The sequence below is a fragment of the Echeneis naucrates genome, chromosome 1 (genome assembly GCF_900963305.1).
Source record: "Echeneis naucrates chromosome 1, fEcheNa1.1, whole genome shotgun sequence".
In the NCBI taxonomy this organism is placed as follows: Eukaryota; Metazoa; Chordata; class Actinopteri; order Carangiformes; family Echeneidae; genus Echeneis; species Echeneis naucrates.
The window spans coordinates 22,776,332-22,792,812 of NC_042511.1; the positions used below are offsets into that span (position 1 = coordinate 22,776,332).

Here is a 16,481-nt window from a genome sequence, read left to right on the forward strand (position 1 = left end):
ATTGCCCATCAATATTTCCTGCAGGTTAAAATCAGTTTGACCAATCACGAAACTCAGCAAATCACCAAATTTTACTTTTTAAGATGTTGGAGCCATGTATGTCAGAGAAAAGTACAAAGTTGAAATCTTACACCTCTATTCACACATAATGTCTAAATTCATTCATTAATCTCCCGTCTACCACTCATCCGTTTCTGGATCGTGGGGGGCGCTGGAGCCAATCCCAGCTCACACTGGGCGAGGGTGGGGTACACCCTGGACAGGTCAGCAGTCCATCACAGGGCCAACACACAGAGACAGACAGGGACCAACAACCACTCACACTCAGACCTACAGACAATTTAGAGTCACCAATTAACCCAAACATGATGTCTTTGGACAGTGGGAGGAAACCGGGGTACCTGGGGGAAACCCACGCAGGCACAGAGAGAACACGCAAACTCCATCCAGAAAGGGCCCAGGCCCGGGAACTGAACCCACAACCTTCTTATTGTGGCGCAACAGCACTAACCTCTATGCTGCTGTGCTGCCTTTAATGTCAAAATTAAGAACTTTAATTTTCCATCTCACTGCCCTACATTTTTAATCATTAATGCTTGCAGCTAATCATTTGTTCCAAGAGCCATCTGTAATTTTCAAACTGCTGTATCTTATGTTTTTTATTTTATATTTTGATCAGTTCCAATAATAAGGTCCAATTTCAAGGACGCCAAGTGAAAAGCTTGAGATTATGTAATTACCTATTTTTATAACTAGATTTTAAAACTACCCTGTATTATTCGTGAATGCAAGTGACTCATAATTTGGCTTATAAACATGTGTATGTTTATTTTAGACCTCACAGGAGGACAAATCAGGTCCAGTATCAGCGCTTTTATCCTTGTATGTGTGTGTCGTCATGGTGTGGTACTCTGTCTCCATCCTCATCTTTGTTCTCGGCCCCCCTGTTCCACTCACTGATGGATGGATGGCTCCTGTACGATGTCAGCCTCATAAATCAGCTGTTACTTTTGTAAAATGACATCCAATATCCATTAATGGCAGACCCGGCCACAGTCCACAGCGTCCACTCCGAAGTTAGTCCTTCACTCTGTAAGCCGCTGTCTGATTTGTCACTGACACTGAAAGAGACAGAAAGCAAAGGAGACAGCTTGCCAGTGGGGGATTAACAACATGCATGTTATCACAGATATTTTAATTGAATACTGGCTTGTATCACCGCTTGATAGGTGACTACAGGTTATTGTAACTGAAACTATCTCCCTCATGGAAATCCTTTGCATTTGGTTGACCCATAATTCACTCTTTTTGCTGCATAAATCAGCTATCATGACCTCCCAATGACAATAATACCCCTATTGTTTTAACTTCCTGATCTCACAAATGCCAACAGTTTTATTTTAAATTCAAGGTTTGAGGTATCTGTATCACAGTTTTCTGTCCTCTCTCCCCCAGTACAACAACATGCTTTTTGTGCTAATCATAGCAGCAAAAGCACTCATTGGAACTACTTTCTGCTAAATAAATCCATTGTGTGGATTAGCCAGGAGATTGTTTTTGGTAACATAATGCTCTTGAATTTCTGTTGAAATGCAGTTTTGATGGGATATGAGCACCAGAGCACTACATTTAGAAATTCCCAACAACTCCATTGTTGAGGGATGGCCCCAGTAACAGCAGATAAGGATTTCTCAAAACATCCATGTGAAAGAAAAACTGTTTACATGGCAAGACAGCAGTGGGTTGAGAGAGGAAATATGTTTACTTAACTTAAGCCAACCCACTAAATCATTTCTAATCAAGTAAATAAGTTTATTTTTTCTAAATCTTTCTAAAACAAGAGAAGTGTTAACCAACTTGTTGTCGGTGCAAAAATGGTAAAATAATCATTTATTGAGTAAAAATAGCCAATCACGTTCCTTTGTCATGGCTTCTCTTCTCTGAGTAATTTTCTCTTTCCTTGTTAAAGAAATATCTTTTGGCACTGGAGTTATTGGGCTGTCATAGAGTTAAGTTTGGCTCTGGGCATTAATTTTTCCCATTGTTAAATGTGTAGACAAAACATTCATTGCATTTATTGAAATAATAAGAGAGTAATACATAAATTAAGTTCCTGAGTTAACAGCTGACACAGAGACGGAACAATAGGTGAATATGACAAATGAATAAATCGTGCCCTTTACAAGGACAATAGTGTAATCTATGAAATATTTTTCTATTGCAACTTAAATCATAAGCTTTACATTGATGAAGGATAAAGGAAATGAGACTTCTGTGTTTTGTGATTTTTACTTTTTTTTTTTTGTGGACATGATAAATAACATCATTACTCTAACGCTGATATTGGACATGAAAGAATAAATAGATACCTGTGAGATGAGGGTGAAGGGACAATAGATGAGGGATATGTCAGTGTTATTGTCACTTTATCCCCTGTCTTAAAGGATGTTGTGGCAGCAATGTGACTCCAGTGCCCCCCTCCTTTCCTATCTTGTACCCAGCATTCACACACCCAGTTAATCCCATCTCACTCATTTTAATGGGACAGTTTCCATTCCATGGACCAAATCGTATTGTTTTCACACGTAGCCTGTCTGTGGGCCAAGTATGGCTATCATGCTTTCATTTTTTCTTCTCTAGTCACACGTCCTTGATTCTAAACATGACAGTCTTACTCACAATATTAATTTGACATCAGCATTGTTATTTTCCTTATCTTTTTCTATTAGGCAGGGTTCAATAATAAAAATGTCATCACAACTATTAAGATGTGACAAATTATGACATTTATGGCTCGTACAATTTATTTTCACACACAAACAACATTCGTCCTCACTGCCCCCCCAACCCCCTCCCTGAACAAGCCTAAACTGAAGATCATTGCTAAGGCTCACTAACATAGTGGGATGCATTTCTTTCTTTTTGTTTGTGGCAATAAATAGAAATTTGTGGCTTAGATGCAAAATACAGGTTTGTGTCTGTGGCTGGAAAGGAAAAGTGTTGATTCCTCTCCCACAACATATAGTGACACACATCCATTAGTAAATATGATGCAAATAAAATGGAAAAACAGTACTTGGGTTTAAAACTGTGCCTGCTGGTAGCCGTAGATATTGAATAGGGATTTACGTCACTCTATCTGTATAACTGTATGCTCTGATAACTGAAAATTTATTTCAGCCTCTGACTATGGCTGCCAGGCTCACATGCTGTCAGTATTTCAGGGCGTCCTGCAGGAACAAAAGACCTCTGAATGCACTTGTCAGCGTTTGTGTTTGTCTCCATCTCTAGCTTGGTTTCACTGATGTGGCTACTTGTTTGATATTTTCTTTTGATTTTTTTTTTTTTAAACACAATGTCCTCAGGCTCACTGTAAAAAGCACAGTGAACTGACAGACATACAGATAGACTGACAGCGGCCCGCGTTTCTCCGCTGACCTTTAATCCACTTGGCCAGCAGTCAGTCTGATGCATGATTAATCATCTGGTGTACAAACAAAATAATGCACTGTGCATATATATATGGCCTTGGATATTTTTTGCTGGTGATAAGAGGCAAATTCATTGCTCTGCTGAGGGTTTTTAGTCTTTTATTGCTCAGATCTATCTACATGATGGGTTATGGCTGACTAACTGCTGAATATTTTCCATCCATTTATACCCCCCACTTCTCTCTTCTTTTTCCTCTTCTTTGTATCTCTTCTCCAGCTGGTTGGTGGCCAGTTTGACCTGGAGATGAACTTTATCATTCAGGAACCAGAGAGCATCGTGTGCATGGTTGAGCTGCTGGACAAGTGTGAGCCCACCTGTCAAGCTGAGGTCTGGAGCATCTTCACTGCTATACTCAAGAAAAGTGTCCGCAACCTGCAAGCATGCACTGATGTAGAGCTCATCAAGCTGGTGCTGCAGCGTATATCTACCACTGACAGCATGATTGCAGGTACTGACAAGCACACACTTATTTAAATGTCTTTTTTAAAACATTTAATTTTCATTTGTGCCGTGGAGTAAACTGCATTTTTTTTCACGACAGAAAGTACTACTTAATTTTGCTTGACAAAGACAAGCCATTGAATCCCTATCACCTTTTGATATTTCACGTGATTTGCTACTTCATGGATCAGTGTAGTTTAACAAGTAACATAAGTTTTCCTTTTGATGCTTCACTCTTCTTTTCATAGCAATAACATTATGGTTCATTCTCCAGTGTTGCATACACTGATGTATTGCACTGAGTGAGGACAGAATCATCCCATACAGTCTCCCCTGAGTCTCAGTCTAGTCCATCACCCATCTGCAAATTACTACAAATTAATTCAACAGTGTTTGGCTCAGTGAACTTTTGCCAGGCAGAACAGTGTTGGCCTAGGGGGTTTGAGCAGTCAAGCAAGGATGATATAGCCCAGCAGTAACGAGGCAGCTGAAAGTAATGGTTACATTAATGTTCACCATGTTTCCCCACAGTTTTAAGCCATGATCGAGTTGGTGCCCATTAACTTGTCTATATAGTCTTTTATAAGGACCTTCTTTTTATTGACGTAAACAGGCCAAGATACTTCATACATGACCATTTTCTACTAGTTAGGATGAATGATTTCCTGAGTTTTAATAAATCCAAAGGCTCCTGTTACATAGAACTGTCATGTATCCATATATTTGGAGGATTAAGTCAGGAGTAGTGCATGCACACTCAAGTTGCAGATCTGTCCTTCTAAGCCTTACCATTAGTTAGTAATAACTCATGAAAGAAAGTTCACAGTAGCTGGACTCCCAGGGTGTCCACTCTATAAGTCCTGTTTTGTTTTTTTTTTTTTTAAGCTTGGGCCCTGCTCACCCTACTTTTCTTTTAAATCCAGAGAAATGCTAACTAAGATCAGGCACCACCTAATCCCTAAAGTTTGGCTAGTTCCATCCTTTCTGAAGCTTTCACTTTCCTTCACTTCCTTTCACCACAGTAGAGATAATTGTAATCATCTCAGCCTGTTAAACCCTGTATCTGCCTGTGTTTAATCCATGCCCCCTGCTATGTGTCTATTTTACAGATCTCCTTGTGGACATGCTAGGTGTGCTTGCCAGCTACAGCATCACAGTAAAAGAGCTAAAGCTTTTCTTCAGCAAGCTGCAAGGGGAGGAAGGCCAGTGGGTGAGACAGAGTTAAGCCATTGTGATCTGTCTTTGTCATTTGGGACATGCATGAGGAATGTGCTAGCAACACTTCAACTGCTGCCATCCTGCAGGCCAATGCCCTTCATCGTAGACAAGAAAAATGACATGAAACCAGACTTTTACCCTCCAGTGGTTGTGCATCCTCCCAGGCAGCAGTACATTACTGATGTGAGGTGGTTTACGACATAACATATCAGTTCTAAATTTACATCAGTTTTTGACATTATATTAGTGTGAGCCAAAAGGCTTAGAATTTACACAATCATTAAAGCATTAAAGTATCCTTCCTAAGCTGAACGCTGCTATTGGAGGTTAGCCAACAGGAACTTAAGATGTATGATACCTTAACAGAAAATAAGTTACTATATCCAGGCCCAACCAGTGGCACAGAAGCAGAGATGGATGATGTGAGAAAGAGAAAGGAGAGTAGCCCATTGATCACTGACACTAATCAAGTTGTCAGGGAAGTAGGCCAAGTTGATTTTATGCTGCAGAAATTCACCTTACCCTCCCACTTTCAAGCAGCTCTTGCCACTATTATGCGTTTCGTGTTTGTGAAATATCAGGCAAGACGAGATGGATGTGATGGGTGAAAAACTTAAAAGATTTTTTTCAGTGATTCCCATAGTTTATCATTCACATGGATCTGACTTCAGTTATCTAAATTCTAGGTGTACTTTGCAGTACACAGTGCCTGCATGTGAACATAGACTATGAATAGTGCTTAAACGTCTTTGGATATCTGAGAGGTAAATTTAACACAAGCAGAAACAAATTACAGCTGCTTTTAATCATTTGTGGCTGCATGTTTGAACAGATTGTGTAACCATGGTTTGACTGTGAGTGTATATGTTTGGACATTAATACCTACCTAATATGATCGCTTCCTGTCTGTGTTTCCTCCTCAGCCTCATCATGCAGTGAAGCTTCTGTCAGTGTTGAAGTACATGGCTCACAGAAGTGGTCCTGACTCCTTTTTCAGCTTTCCTGGGAAAAACGCAGCCGTGAGTAGAGTACCACAATGAATGGCTCTTTTTTTTTTCAGTGTTTTCACAACGTGGCAAGAAAAATTTTTTCTTTCTTCCTATAACAGATATTTTGTTTAGAAATACCAGTTGGGGAGAATGACAGGACCTCTGTTCCTGCATGGTGATTTCTCCTGAATCCCTTTCATAATAGGTGCTTCTTAGCTGCTGTCCACTGAGCCAGCCATTCACTGACCCATATACTGTGTCATTGATAATCCTTACACATTCTCTTAGTTATTTTCTAGTATGCAATTCTAAATCAGACCCTCTTCACTCCTCAAAGGCTTTTGCCATCTTTGTGAAGTCTTGTGACGTATGTAGAAATGGAGCTGTTTCAAACTGCATGCTTTCTGATGGAACTATGTGCTCTTTACGTTTGCATAGTTAATGTGAGTTTGACTAAATGACTCCTGGTGGGCAGTTCAGCTATGGACTATTGAAATCATGCTTTGAATGACTTTGGCTGCACCTTCCCTTTTGATTAATTCATTCAAAACCACTGCCGCCTTCTTTTTTGCTTGTCATAAATATCATGATGAATTTGGCTGTACTTTTTGTTTTCTTTTCGTTTTATAGGTGCACAAAATATTCACCACATGACCTTTTTCTTTGTATTTTACTTTACACCTTACCAAAAACAGACTCATTACAGAATAAGAATTTATTTGAATAATTTTCAAAGCTCAAAAACAAGCTTGAATTACAATTTTATGCTTCTTTGGAACTAACTCTTATTTCTTAGTTTTAGTGTTTGGACTAAAACTTTTCAAAAGCATTTTGCTCATGCATGCATGATTTACCACATTTGTACTTGCTTTTCCCATTCCTGCCACAAAGCATGGTGTAGCATGCCATTATGTTAATATCTGGAACATTTATACGACAACTAGGATCAGTCGTTAATTCGACACAGTACCTTAATAAAAAACAAATTGCAATTGGACAATTTTTACATTAAGATGATGGAAATTTTTAATACATCAAGCGTGCATCTGACAGGAAGTTTCTCCCTCTAAATAAATATGCCACATTTCATGTTCCACTAGGTGTTTATGTTATTGTGTGCTAGTTTCTGTGTGTAGCCCTCTGTTGTTGTGATGACAGTGTTTTTGTGATTGCAGAAATATATTTTGTAGGTTTGGATCTAGTTCTGTACATATGAACTCTACTAGTACTTGCCTCTGTTTGTCAAGATAGTGTATATGCATCTTTCTCTTCCTGTGTTTTCCAGCTGATGAGATGGAAAGGACGTATATATACACATACAAACCCACATAAATGTTATTTACAGCGGTGGTTTTCTAACTTGTACTCAGTGGCTATGTTTGCTTCATAATTATTTGCTTAAAACCGTGTTATGAGCTGTGGCCTTACTGTGACTGACTTGTTACTAGTTAATTGGTGAAAGAGGCACATCTTTGTGATAGACTTTTTTCTTCTGTCACCTTTTTCTGAACAGGCAATAGCTCTTCCTCCTATAGCAAAATGGCCCTACCAGAATGGATTTACATTCCACACGTGGGTCCGCATGGATCCACTCAACAACATCAATGTAGACAAAGACAAGCCTTACCTGTACTGGTAGGTAAAATAACAGCACTTGTTTATGTTTTTTTTTTTTTTTTTTTTTTTAAATGTTACATTTATTTTAACATGCTTTATATGTAAGAAAATGCTCGAGGAGTGCACTTTATGTAAAAAAAACCCACAAAACCAAACTCTTGTCCTTCCCCCCTCTGTCTTTCCTGTCTCCTTATCCTCTGCCTCCTCTCTGAGGAGTAAGTAAATTGAGTCTTCTGTCTATTTTACTTTATTTTATTTTGTTTGGGTTTCTGTGAAGACAATAACCGAGACAAGTAGCCAACGGGCTGCTTGAAAGAATCTGGAATAAAAGCTCCTCTGCCTCTTTAAAAAGAGATTAATTCACTAAATCACATTCAGAGACCTCTCTAGGATACAGGGAATGATGGGAAGTGTCTGTGAAGTTGAGAAATTATTGTTTGCTACATTTATCCTTTTGAGACCCCTTTTAATGTGTTTACATGATATATTAAAGACTATAACCCATGTTGCCCTTCGCTGCAGTCTGCATGAAAGTGAGCAGTCTCAAGCAGATACTAAAGCTTTGTGTTTTGTTGTTTCCCTTCATTTCCTTCTTTCCAGTTTCCGCACCAGCAAAGGCCTAGGTTACTCTGCACACTTCGTGGGTGGGTGTTTGATAGTGACCTCATTAAAAACCAAGGGAAAAGGATTCCAGCACTGTGTAAAGTACGACTTCAAACCACAGAAGGTAAAAAGAACGAAAATGAAAATGAAGAAGAATGCAGCATATACTAACTGGTTTGGTAACCTGGGCAAACCAAAGATTCATGGTCATAAGGCAACGTCTCTAAATAGATCACTGAAATCATGGATCAGTACGCTCATAATCAGTCTGACACACATGCACACAAATGCATGTGCAGTAAATCTAGACCTTGTTCTGTGAAACAACCGTCATATCTCACATGACTCTCAGGAAAAGCAAAATAAGAAGATGCAGGAATGAGGGCACTGGTAGAGTGGGATTATCCAGCACTCTCAGCCCATTCACAGTACGCAGGGACAACCATTGCAGTCAGCAAGAGCCTTTGCCTGTGGACAATTTGGAACTTTCTCTTTCCCCCGGGCATAAAGGCACCATCTTACCTCAACAACCCTCATGAGGACCCAGAGAACTCCTTTCAGGAGATTTTTTTCACTCTATTTTTAAGGCTTATTCCGCCATGACCGGAGGTAACCATAATAACCCATTTCACTGTGGTGGCAGTAGTCTTATGTGATTAGAAAACTAGAAACCAAAGTGGGTGGGATTGTAGCTTGAGGGCACAGAATCTTAAAATGTGCTGGAATGTGGCTCATTGAACAGCCTATGACTGAATGATAATAATAACAATAACAATAATGTTACATTTTATTTATAAGCGCCTTTCAAGACACTCAAAGGCCACAACAATGAATAAAGGCAACAGTAAATACAATCAACATACATAAAATAAACAATGGAGAGCAATAGAAGTTAAAGTCATTGAACAATCTTAAACAGGTGAGTTTTGAGTTTGGAATTGAAGATGGGGAGAGAGTCAGATAACTTCCAGAGGTGCGACTTATTGACAAATTGATTTGTGTTTGTGATTGATACTCCATGATTACTGTTCCAGTTTCAAATGTAAGAGTTTTTTTTTTTTTGTTTGTTTCAGTGGCACATGGTGACTCTTGTCCATGTCTACAACCGCTGGAAAAACAGTGAAATTAGCTGTTATGTGAACGGAGAACTGGCTTCCTTTGGAGACATTGCCTGGTTTGTCAACACCAGCGACGTGAGTAACAGCAATGTGAACTGTTCCATAATTCTGCTGAAAACAATAAGTTGAGCCTCTACAAGTTAATGTTATTTTTTTATTGGTAAACAAAGTCTAATTGAAAAATTGTGACTCTACACTGGGGTTAGAGGTTGTCATGTATCAATTTCGAAATTACACATTGTTGCAGGAATGATAGCAAAACTTCAGTTTCATGCCCTTCTTATCTAATCTCAGCCTCTGCTGTTGGAGGGCTTGGGGGTGAATCCATTCTCTCCATCTTTGAATATGGAGGGCACAGTGGAAAATTACTATGTATACAGCCACACAGAAAATAAGTTACTATATTCATTTGAACTCTTTCACTGTCCTCAGGATTGCTTTCTGCCATGTTGTGATATGAGGGTTCTTAAATCACATTTTCTTCTGGAAGGAAAATCCTCCACAGTGTGCTATAATCCTCTAGAGGTGTCAGTATGTTAGAAAGCAAATTAGCCACTTCATCGAGATGTGGCCTCATCACTCTCAAAACATGTGCTGTGACCATGACATGGGGAAGATGGGATGTTATCATGTTAGCCACAGTAAGCTCATAGTTTGAGGCTGTTGCCATTTATAGCAAGTGTAAATATGAATGTTCCTTTTCCTTCTGTTCTTTCTTGCTATTTTTGTCCTTTTTCTTCCTACGTTCCTTTCTTACTCTTACTTACTCTTACTCTTATTTCTTTCCTTGCTTCTGCCCTCTCCTCTCCTTCCATCTTTTCATCTATATTTGTGCTGTTTTTTCCTTTTATTTCGTTCTTAAATCCTACCTCCGACCTCCGCCCCTCTGTTGTTTGTATTGCAGACATTTGACAAATGTTTCCTGGGATCGTCAGAGACAGCAGATGCCAATCGCGTGTTTTGTGGACAGATGGGGGCAGTTTACCTGTTTGGAGAAGCACTCAGTGCTGCTCAGATTCTGGCCATCTATCAGTTGGGTCCAGGCTACCAGGTGCTATGCAATAGCATAATTTAACAGATACATTAACTCTTCATATTAGCAGATTAAATAACGTCTGTGGTGGCTGATGAAGTATTAATTGTGTGCTCTCTTCCACTCATTATTTCTCTCCTCTTTCATGTCCTCCTACCCAGGGCACATTCAAGTACAAGGCTGAGAGTGACCTGCTGTTCGCGGAGCATCACAAGACCTTACTGTATGATGGCAAGTTGTCCTCCAGCATTGCTTTCACGTACAACCCTCGTGCCACAGATGCTCAGCTCTGCCTCGAATCCTCCCCCAAAGACAACGCATCCATATTTGTCCATTCACCCCATGCGCTAATGCTGCAGGTAAGACACCTTTAATGCAATATTCTGCTTGTACAGCAGATGACAGCCACTCTCACTGGAGTTGATATCCCTGGATTTGCCTTTAGCGAACTTTAAGATGAAATCACACTGCCACACCGACATTAAAGCAATGTCAGTGCAGATTCATTCACCACCTGCATGTCTCCTCCTTCCGTCCCACCGTGCCGTTTGAACAACTCTTCACTCTTTCTTTCTTCCTGCATGATAATGAAAGTGGCCCAGTTGGAATCTTTTCATTTTAATCGCCTCATGAGGGCAGAGGTGCAAATGTGTTGAGCGAGCGAGACTGCTGCAGCTGCTAAAACATACCATCTTGCTGCTCTAATTACTGGGATAGCTATTTAGTTTGAAATGGTGTACAACTAGTTGCACATTTTTCTTGTAATAAGTAGGTGGTGAACTTTATGGAAATTACATACACCCAATCTGCACAATAGTGTTCACTCACTTTCAGTGTTCTCAAGCACTAATTGAGTTTTCTCTCATGCCCTCACATCAAAGATGCTGCTTTGTTTCCTTTGTGAAAGGAGCTTTACTGCCACACAAACATATGTCCTCTCCACTACACCAACACACACATGCAATGTGAAATATGAATGACTGTGTGACCTATATTTTCGGCTTTGCTATGCCATGCTCTAACATTCCAGTCCTATAGAAAAAGAAAAGTTTTGCTAAGCCGCTTTTGGTGTTGGAATGCACAGCACTGACCCCAACTCAGTACCACTCATCAAAAGAAAATATTTTCCTCATCTTCAGTATTTTTCACATTTTTAAAATCATTGCACAATAAAAGAGACAAAAGTAAAGCAACACCAAAGCTTAGAGGCTTGGGTTTTAGACCCTGATTTTATAATGAAAGCTACAAACATATTTTTCCAATGGAGAACCTGGAATGTCAGAAAGGTTCAATTAGAAATGAACATTCATGGAGCCAAAGGGAAAGTTACAGTTTGTATCTGACAAAAGCACACTGTAAGGTCTCAATATTTTGTTTGCTTCTGACTATGTAGTAATGCACCTGCTTTACAAGTCTCTCTAGACTTACTACTAATTTAACATGCATCACTGTAGCTGTTAGAGCAAATAACTTTATGACCTACATACAAATGCTGAGCATGCACACATGAAATATGGCCACGTCTGTTTCTGTAGGATGTGAAAGCTGTGGTCACTCACTCAGTCCAGAGTGGAATACACTCTATTGGAGGTGTGCAGGTCCTCTTCCCTCTGTTTGCACAGCTAGATTATTGCCAGCCTTCCAGCCATGAACTGGACACATCTGTATGGTAACTATACACACACACACACACACACACACACACACACACACACACACACACACACACACGCGCATGCTCTTACACAAAATAATCTGCAATTCTGGATTGTGTCCCATTTTTTATTCTTTAGCCACTGTATTTAAAGGCAAGACAAATAGTCTCATGAATAGAAATGGCTATATGATGCAAGCCTTTTTAATAAAATGCAGAAATGCAGAAAATGTAACAATTTGATGCTGTTAATTAATTATTTTTGCTTCAAATTGTAAATAACACCGGGCCTAGCAGCACTGTATGTACAGGTAAGTTATTTGGCTGATCATAATGGTGAACTAACATGGTTGTGATATAAAGGAAGCTATGTACCATGAAGATAAACTAAAGATTCTTGACATGGGTCGTGCTCGAACAACCTTCACAATTTGTCATTGAAAAAAAAAATTCAGTTGACTGTTGGGGCTTCACAGATTTAATGATGCGGAGTGCTAACGCTGTGAGGCCATCTTACTTGTATCCTGCAATGTTGTTGTGTTTGTTCCCCTCAAGGTGATGCTAGAATCTGTTCTCCCAGCACAGTGAGGACATGACACCCTCATTCAATCACATTTCATGTAGGATATGCCCTTCACAGTCAGGGCATTGTCAGCATCTTACGTAGATTATTGTCACTGTCTAACTCTGTCTCATTTTCTCTTTGTCTCTGTCTATCTGTCAGCTGCACTTTGCTGTCCTTTGTGATGGAGCTCTTGAAGAACTCTGTGGCTATGCAAGAGCAGGTTCTGGCCTGCAAAGGCTTTCTTGTAATTGGCTACACTTTAGAGAAGGTAAGGTAAACACTAATTGGCTCAGCTGATAAAGAAATACACAAGAGAGCCATCCTCCCCTTGCCGGTAGCGGCATTCATAATGAACTGAGTGCAGCAATAAGGCTGATCTTGAATCCCTCAACTCAGCAGACACTAAGACAGGCACACACCAACACTTAATATGAGACAGACTTTGTTTTCCATCAGCTGTATTTGGAGGTCACAGCTGGCTTGTGTGCTTGTTAGGCAGAAGGAGAGCACCACCATGTCTCTCTCTGCATGTGTCCTTTTCCTCCCTGTTTTATGTGATACCACATTCACCACTTAGTTTTTTTTTCTGCACATTGACTTCTTTCTCTGGCACATTAGCACTGCACTTTTCTCACTTCATATTGTGGCTCTTTGTCTGTCTCCCTGCCTGTGCTCCAGTCTTCCAAGGTGCATGTGACACGACCCGTCCTGGACATTGTGCTGGCCTTTTCCAGATACCTTAGCAACCTGCAGAATGGCATTTTGCTGCTGAAGCAGCTTTGTGACCACATTCTGTTTAACCCTGCCATCTGGATCCACGCCCCAGCAAAGGTAAGAGTAAAATACACACACAAACAGTAGCATATTATTTTACATTTAGTTACATCTGTAAAAATTTAGGTAAACAACATATATACACGTAGATAGAGCACACAGGTCAGTTGGTTAATGAAAACATAAACACTCACATAGACCTGCACAGTTATAATTACAAATTTCTGTCTGTGTTTCTGCCCTAGTTTTTCTTTTCAGTGTTTAGAGTTCAAGGTTATCCCTTCATCTTTGACTAAGTGACTATTTAAATGAGAGTGGCTTGTCTATGTCTATGGGCCTCCACTTTTCCTCTCCAAGGAGTTAAAAGCTAGGGCACACTGAAACTGGAAAATTCCACTCAAACTATCACATTTGTGTGTTGATGGGCACTCTCTATCTTTTACAGGTGCAGCTGGCACTCTACACTTACCTGGCGACAGAGTTCATCAGCACAGTGACCATCTACAACGCTATTCGCAGGGTGGGCACTGTGCTTCAGATCATGCACACGCTGAAATTCTACTACTGGGTTGTAAACCCACTGGACCGCAGTGGGGTCAACCCCAAAGGCCTTGGTGAGATTGCACACACAATGCAAAAATAAAAATGAAATATAGTAATGACACTCCACTAATGCAGGGTATTACTACTCATCTTGCAATGTACTTCAATTTAAATGAATTCACACATAGAAACACAGACTACACTAATATTCAGTTTTCTCTGAACAAAGAATAGATTGACCCTGCATGGATTTTTTATTTTTATTTTTAACATAATTTATGAAATTAAAAGTAAGTTTTCTTTTACCTTTGGGTCATTGTAAACAGCTATTGTTTGCGGTTTTGTTTTTCAGATGGTCCAAGGCCAAACCAGAAGGAGATCTTGTCTTTACGAGCCTTTCTGCTGTTGTTTGTCAAACAGCTTATAATGAAAGTAAGTTAAGGTCCAACAAAGGCCAAACACCCCCTCTGATAATTTTAGAGGAACATTTTGATCACTTCTTGAGGCTGAACTGGATACCTATTAAACCTACTTTATTTTGTATCAAGTTTTATCAAAAAGTCAATTGCGACATATTTTTACAGTAAATCTTAAAACTTGTAATAGGTTAACCTCAAAATTCTAAAAATGCTCATTTTTTTCCCTTGAAAAATGTTTTTCCCTTATGAGGGCAATATAAGTTTAAAGGTTTAGGCTGGATATATTAATGGCATTTCTATGCTTTAAATTGATTTTTAACTGAAGGGCTGCTTGCGGATTGTTTGATACTGTCATGCCTCGATTCCTCATTTTAGAGAAAAATGTGCAGTTAATGTGTGTTCCTCTTCGATCATCATCATTGATGTTACTTGGGATTTTTTTGTTTGTCTAGATATCTGGGCATTACTTCATTAATTTCAATTTACTGTTAGTCTGTTGTTACTCTGTGTGTGTGTGACACACAAACACACTGTGGGCAGAGTATGTAGAAGGTTAAACATAGCTGTCACTGTGAAACAATTGTGAAACAACCTGTCATCTGTGCCAGGATCATGGAGTCAAAGAGGACGAGCTACAGAGCATCCTCAACTACCTCCTGACCATGCATGAGGTAGGCATGCACACAGTTCTTCATGTAGCAGGTGTCTTACCACCAGATGGCAACATGACGCCACAGTACTGATCTCCGTCTCTCCGCCATCTGATGTGCAGATCAAGAGCGAGCAGTTCCTCTTGCAAAAGGCAGCATTTCTGTTCCTTGTTATTTTTCCCTGCCTGCCAGTTAGATGTCCTGACAGAGGTGGTTTTGTTTTCAGTGGAGTGATGCATAACAAATGAATCAGTCAGATCAGTCAGTAACACAGTGAACCTTGTAAGAATAAAGGGTGATTACAACATGGCCTGAAAAAGCCAGCCACATGAAGCAGCTCTGGAGTTTACTGCGCACGCTGTAATTCTCATCCTGGTATTATGCTACGACAATATTCTAACTCAACTTCTACTGCCCTCTCATTACTGCTGCTATTTCCAAAATATACAAATATGTCAATTAGTAACTACACATATATTCACCTTTTTATCTTTTACTGACAAATTCAGCTGACTGGGTTCCTTATTTAAGCTGTCTGACTTCAGCAATGGTAGATGCAGTAATTGTCCCGTGGCTCTCCACCCCACAGGATGACAATCTCATGGATGTGCTGCAGTTGTTGGTGGCTGTGATGTCTGAACATCCTGGGTCACTGGTCCAAGCCTTTGACCAGCGCAATGGGATTCGGTAATGATCATTGTTTTAACTGTCTGCAAATGTGCTATGTCAGTATATTTTTGTTCAAATTAAAAAATGTGTCACAGATGGAACAAATTTTCTTTTTCGTTTTTCGAGTCTTTTGTCAAATGTTAGCTTTTGAATGTTGAATGGGCTCATTGTCCTTTGTTTAATTTAAAACGCAATTCTGTTTTTAACAAAAGAAATATGTTTGGCTGAAAATTATGGATTCAACATTACTATCTGGGAGGCATTGATGCATCCAATACTACTGTGTGTTAGATGTTTGTTATTTACTTCAAATGTCACATTTTAATGTGTTTTCAATGTATTTAATACAGTTATTTTTTTCTTTTTCACAGCGTGATTTACAAACTGTTGGCCTCTAAAAGTGAAGGAATAAGAGTGCAGGCTCTCAAAGTGATGGGCTACTTTCTGAAACACTTGTCACCAAAGTAAGTTAAATTTAAGCTAAAATGCTCAAAGGCTCCATGACTATATAGGTTGTAGGTAAGATGTCTGTTATTCAGTAATTGCCAGTTATGTAAAATATACATGAATGCATTTAAATGAAGAAATAACATGACCGAAAACTGAGTGAGACTGTAGATCCCGTAGTGTTCATTGATTTGGCGGCTTATTTTTATGTAGTTTGTGTAACCTTTATATGAAATTCCATTTCCAAAT

At 39.5% G+C, this 16,481-nt stretch overlaps 1 protein-coding gene across 1 annotated transcript in view; it reads left to right on the forward strand.

Moving 5' to 3' along the window:
- The window catches only part of lrba (LPS-responsive vesicle trafficking, beach and anchor containing), a 166,377-nt gene that overhangs the window by 18,741 nt on the left and 131,155 nt on the right, over positions 1–16,481 (forward strand). The window contains exons 2-17 of the mRNA XM_029509480.1: positions 3,709–3,940; positions 5,043–5,143; positions 6,075–6,170; positions 7,654–7,775; positions 8,358–8,484; positions 9,434–9,553; positions 10,383–10,529; positions 10,673–10,870; positions 12,047–12,180; positions 12,890–12,998; positions 13,409–13,561; positions 13,950–14,118; positions 14,400–14,479; positions 15,075–15,137; positions 15,706–15,803; positions 16,157–16,249. Of these exons, the coding sequence (XP_029365340.1) occupies positions 3,709–3,940; positions 5,043–5,143; positions 6,075–6,170; positions 7,654–7,775; positions 8,358–8,484; positions 9,434–9,553; positions 10,383–10,529; positions 10,673–10,870; positions 12,047–12,180; positions 12,890–12,998; positions 13,409–13,561; positions 13,950–14,118; positions 14,400–14,479; positions 15,075–15,137; positions 15,706–15,803; positions 16,157–16,249 (2,042 nt within the window). The remainder of the gene's footprint in view (positions 1–3,708; positions 3,941–5,042; positions 5,144–6,074; positions 6,171–7,653; positions 7,776–8,357; positions 8,485–9,433; positions 9,554–10,382; positions 10,530–10,672; positions 10,871–12,046; positions 12,181–12,889; positions 12,999–13,408; positions 13,562–13,949; positions 14,119–14,399; positions 14,480–15,074; positions 15,138–15,705; positions 15,804–16,156; positions 16,250–16,481) is intronic.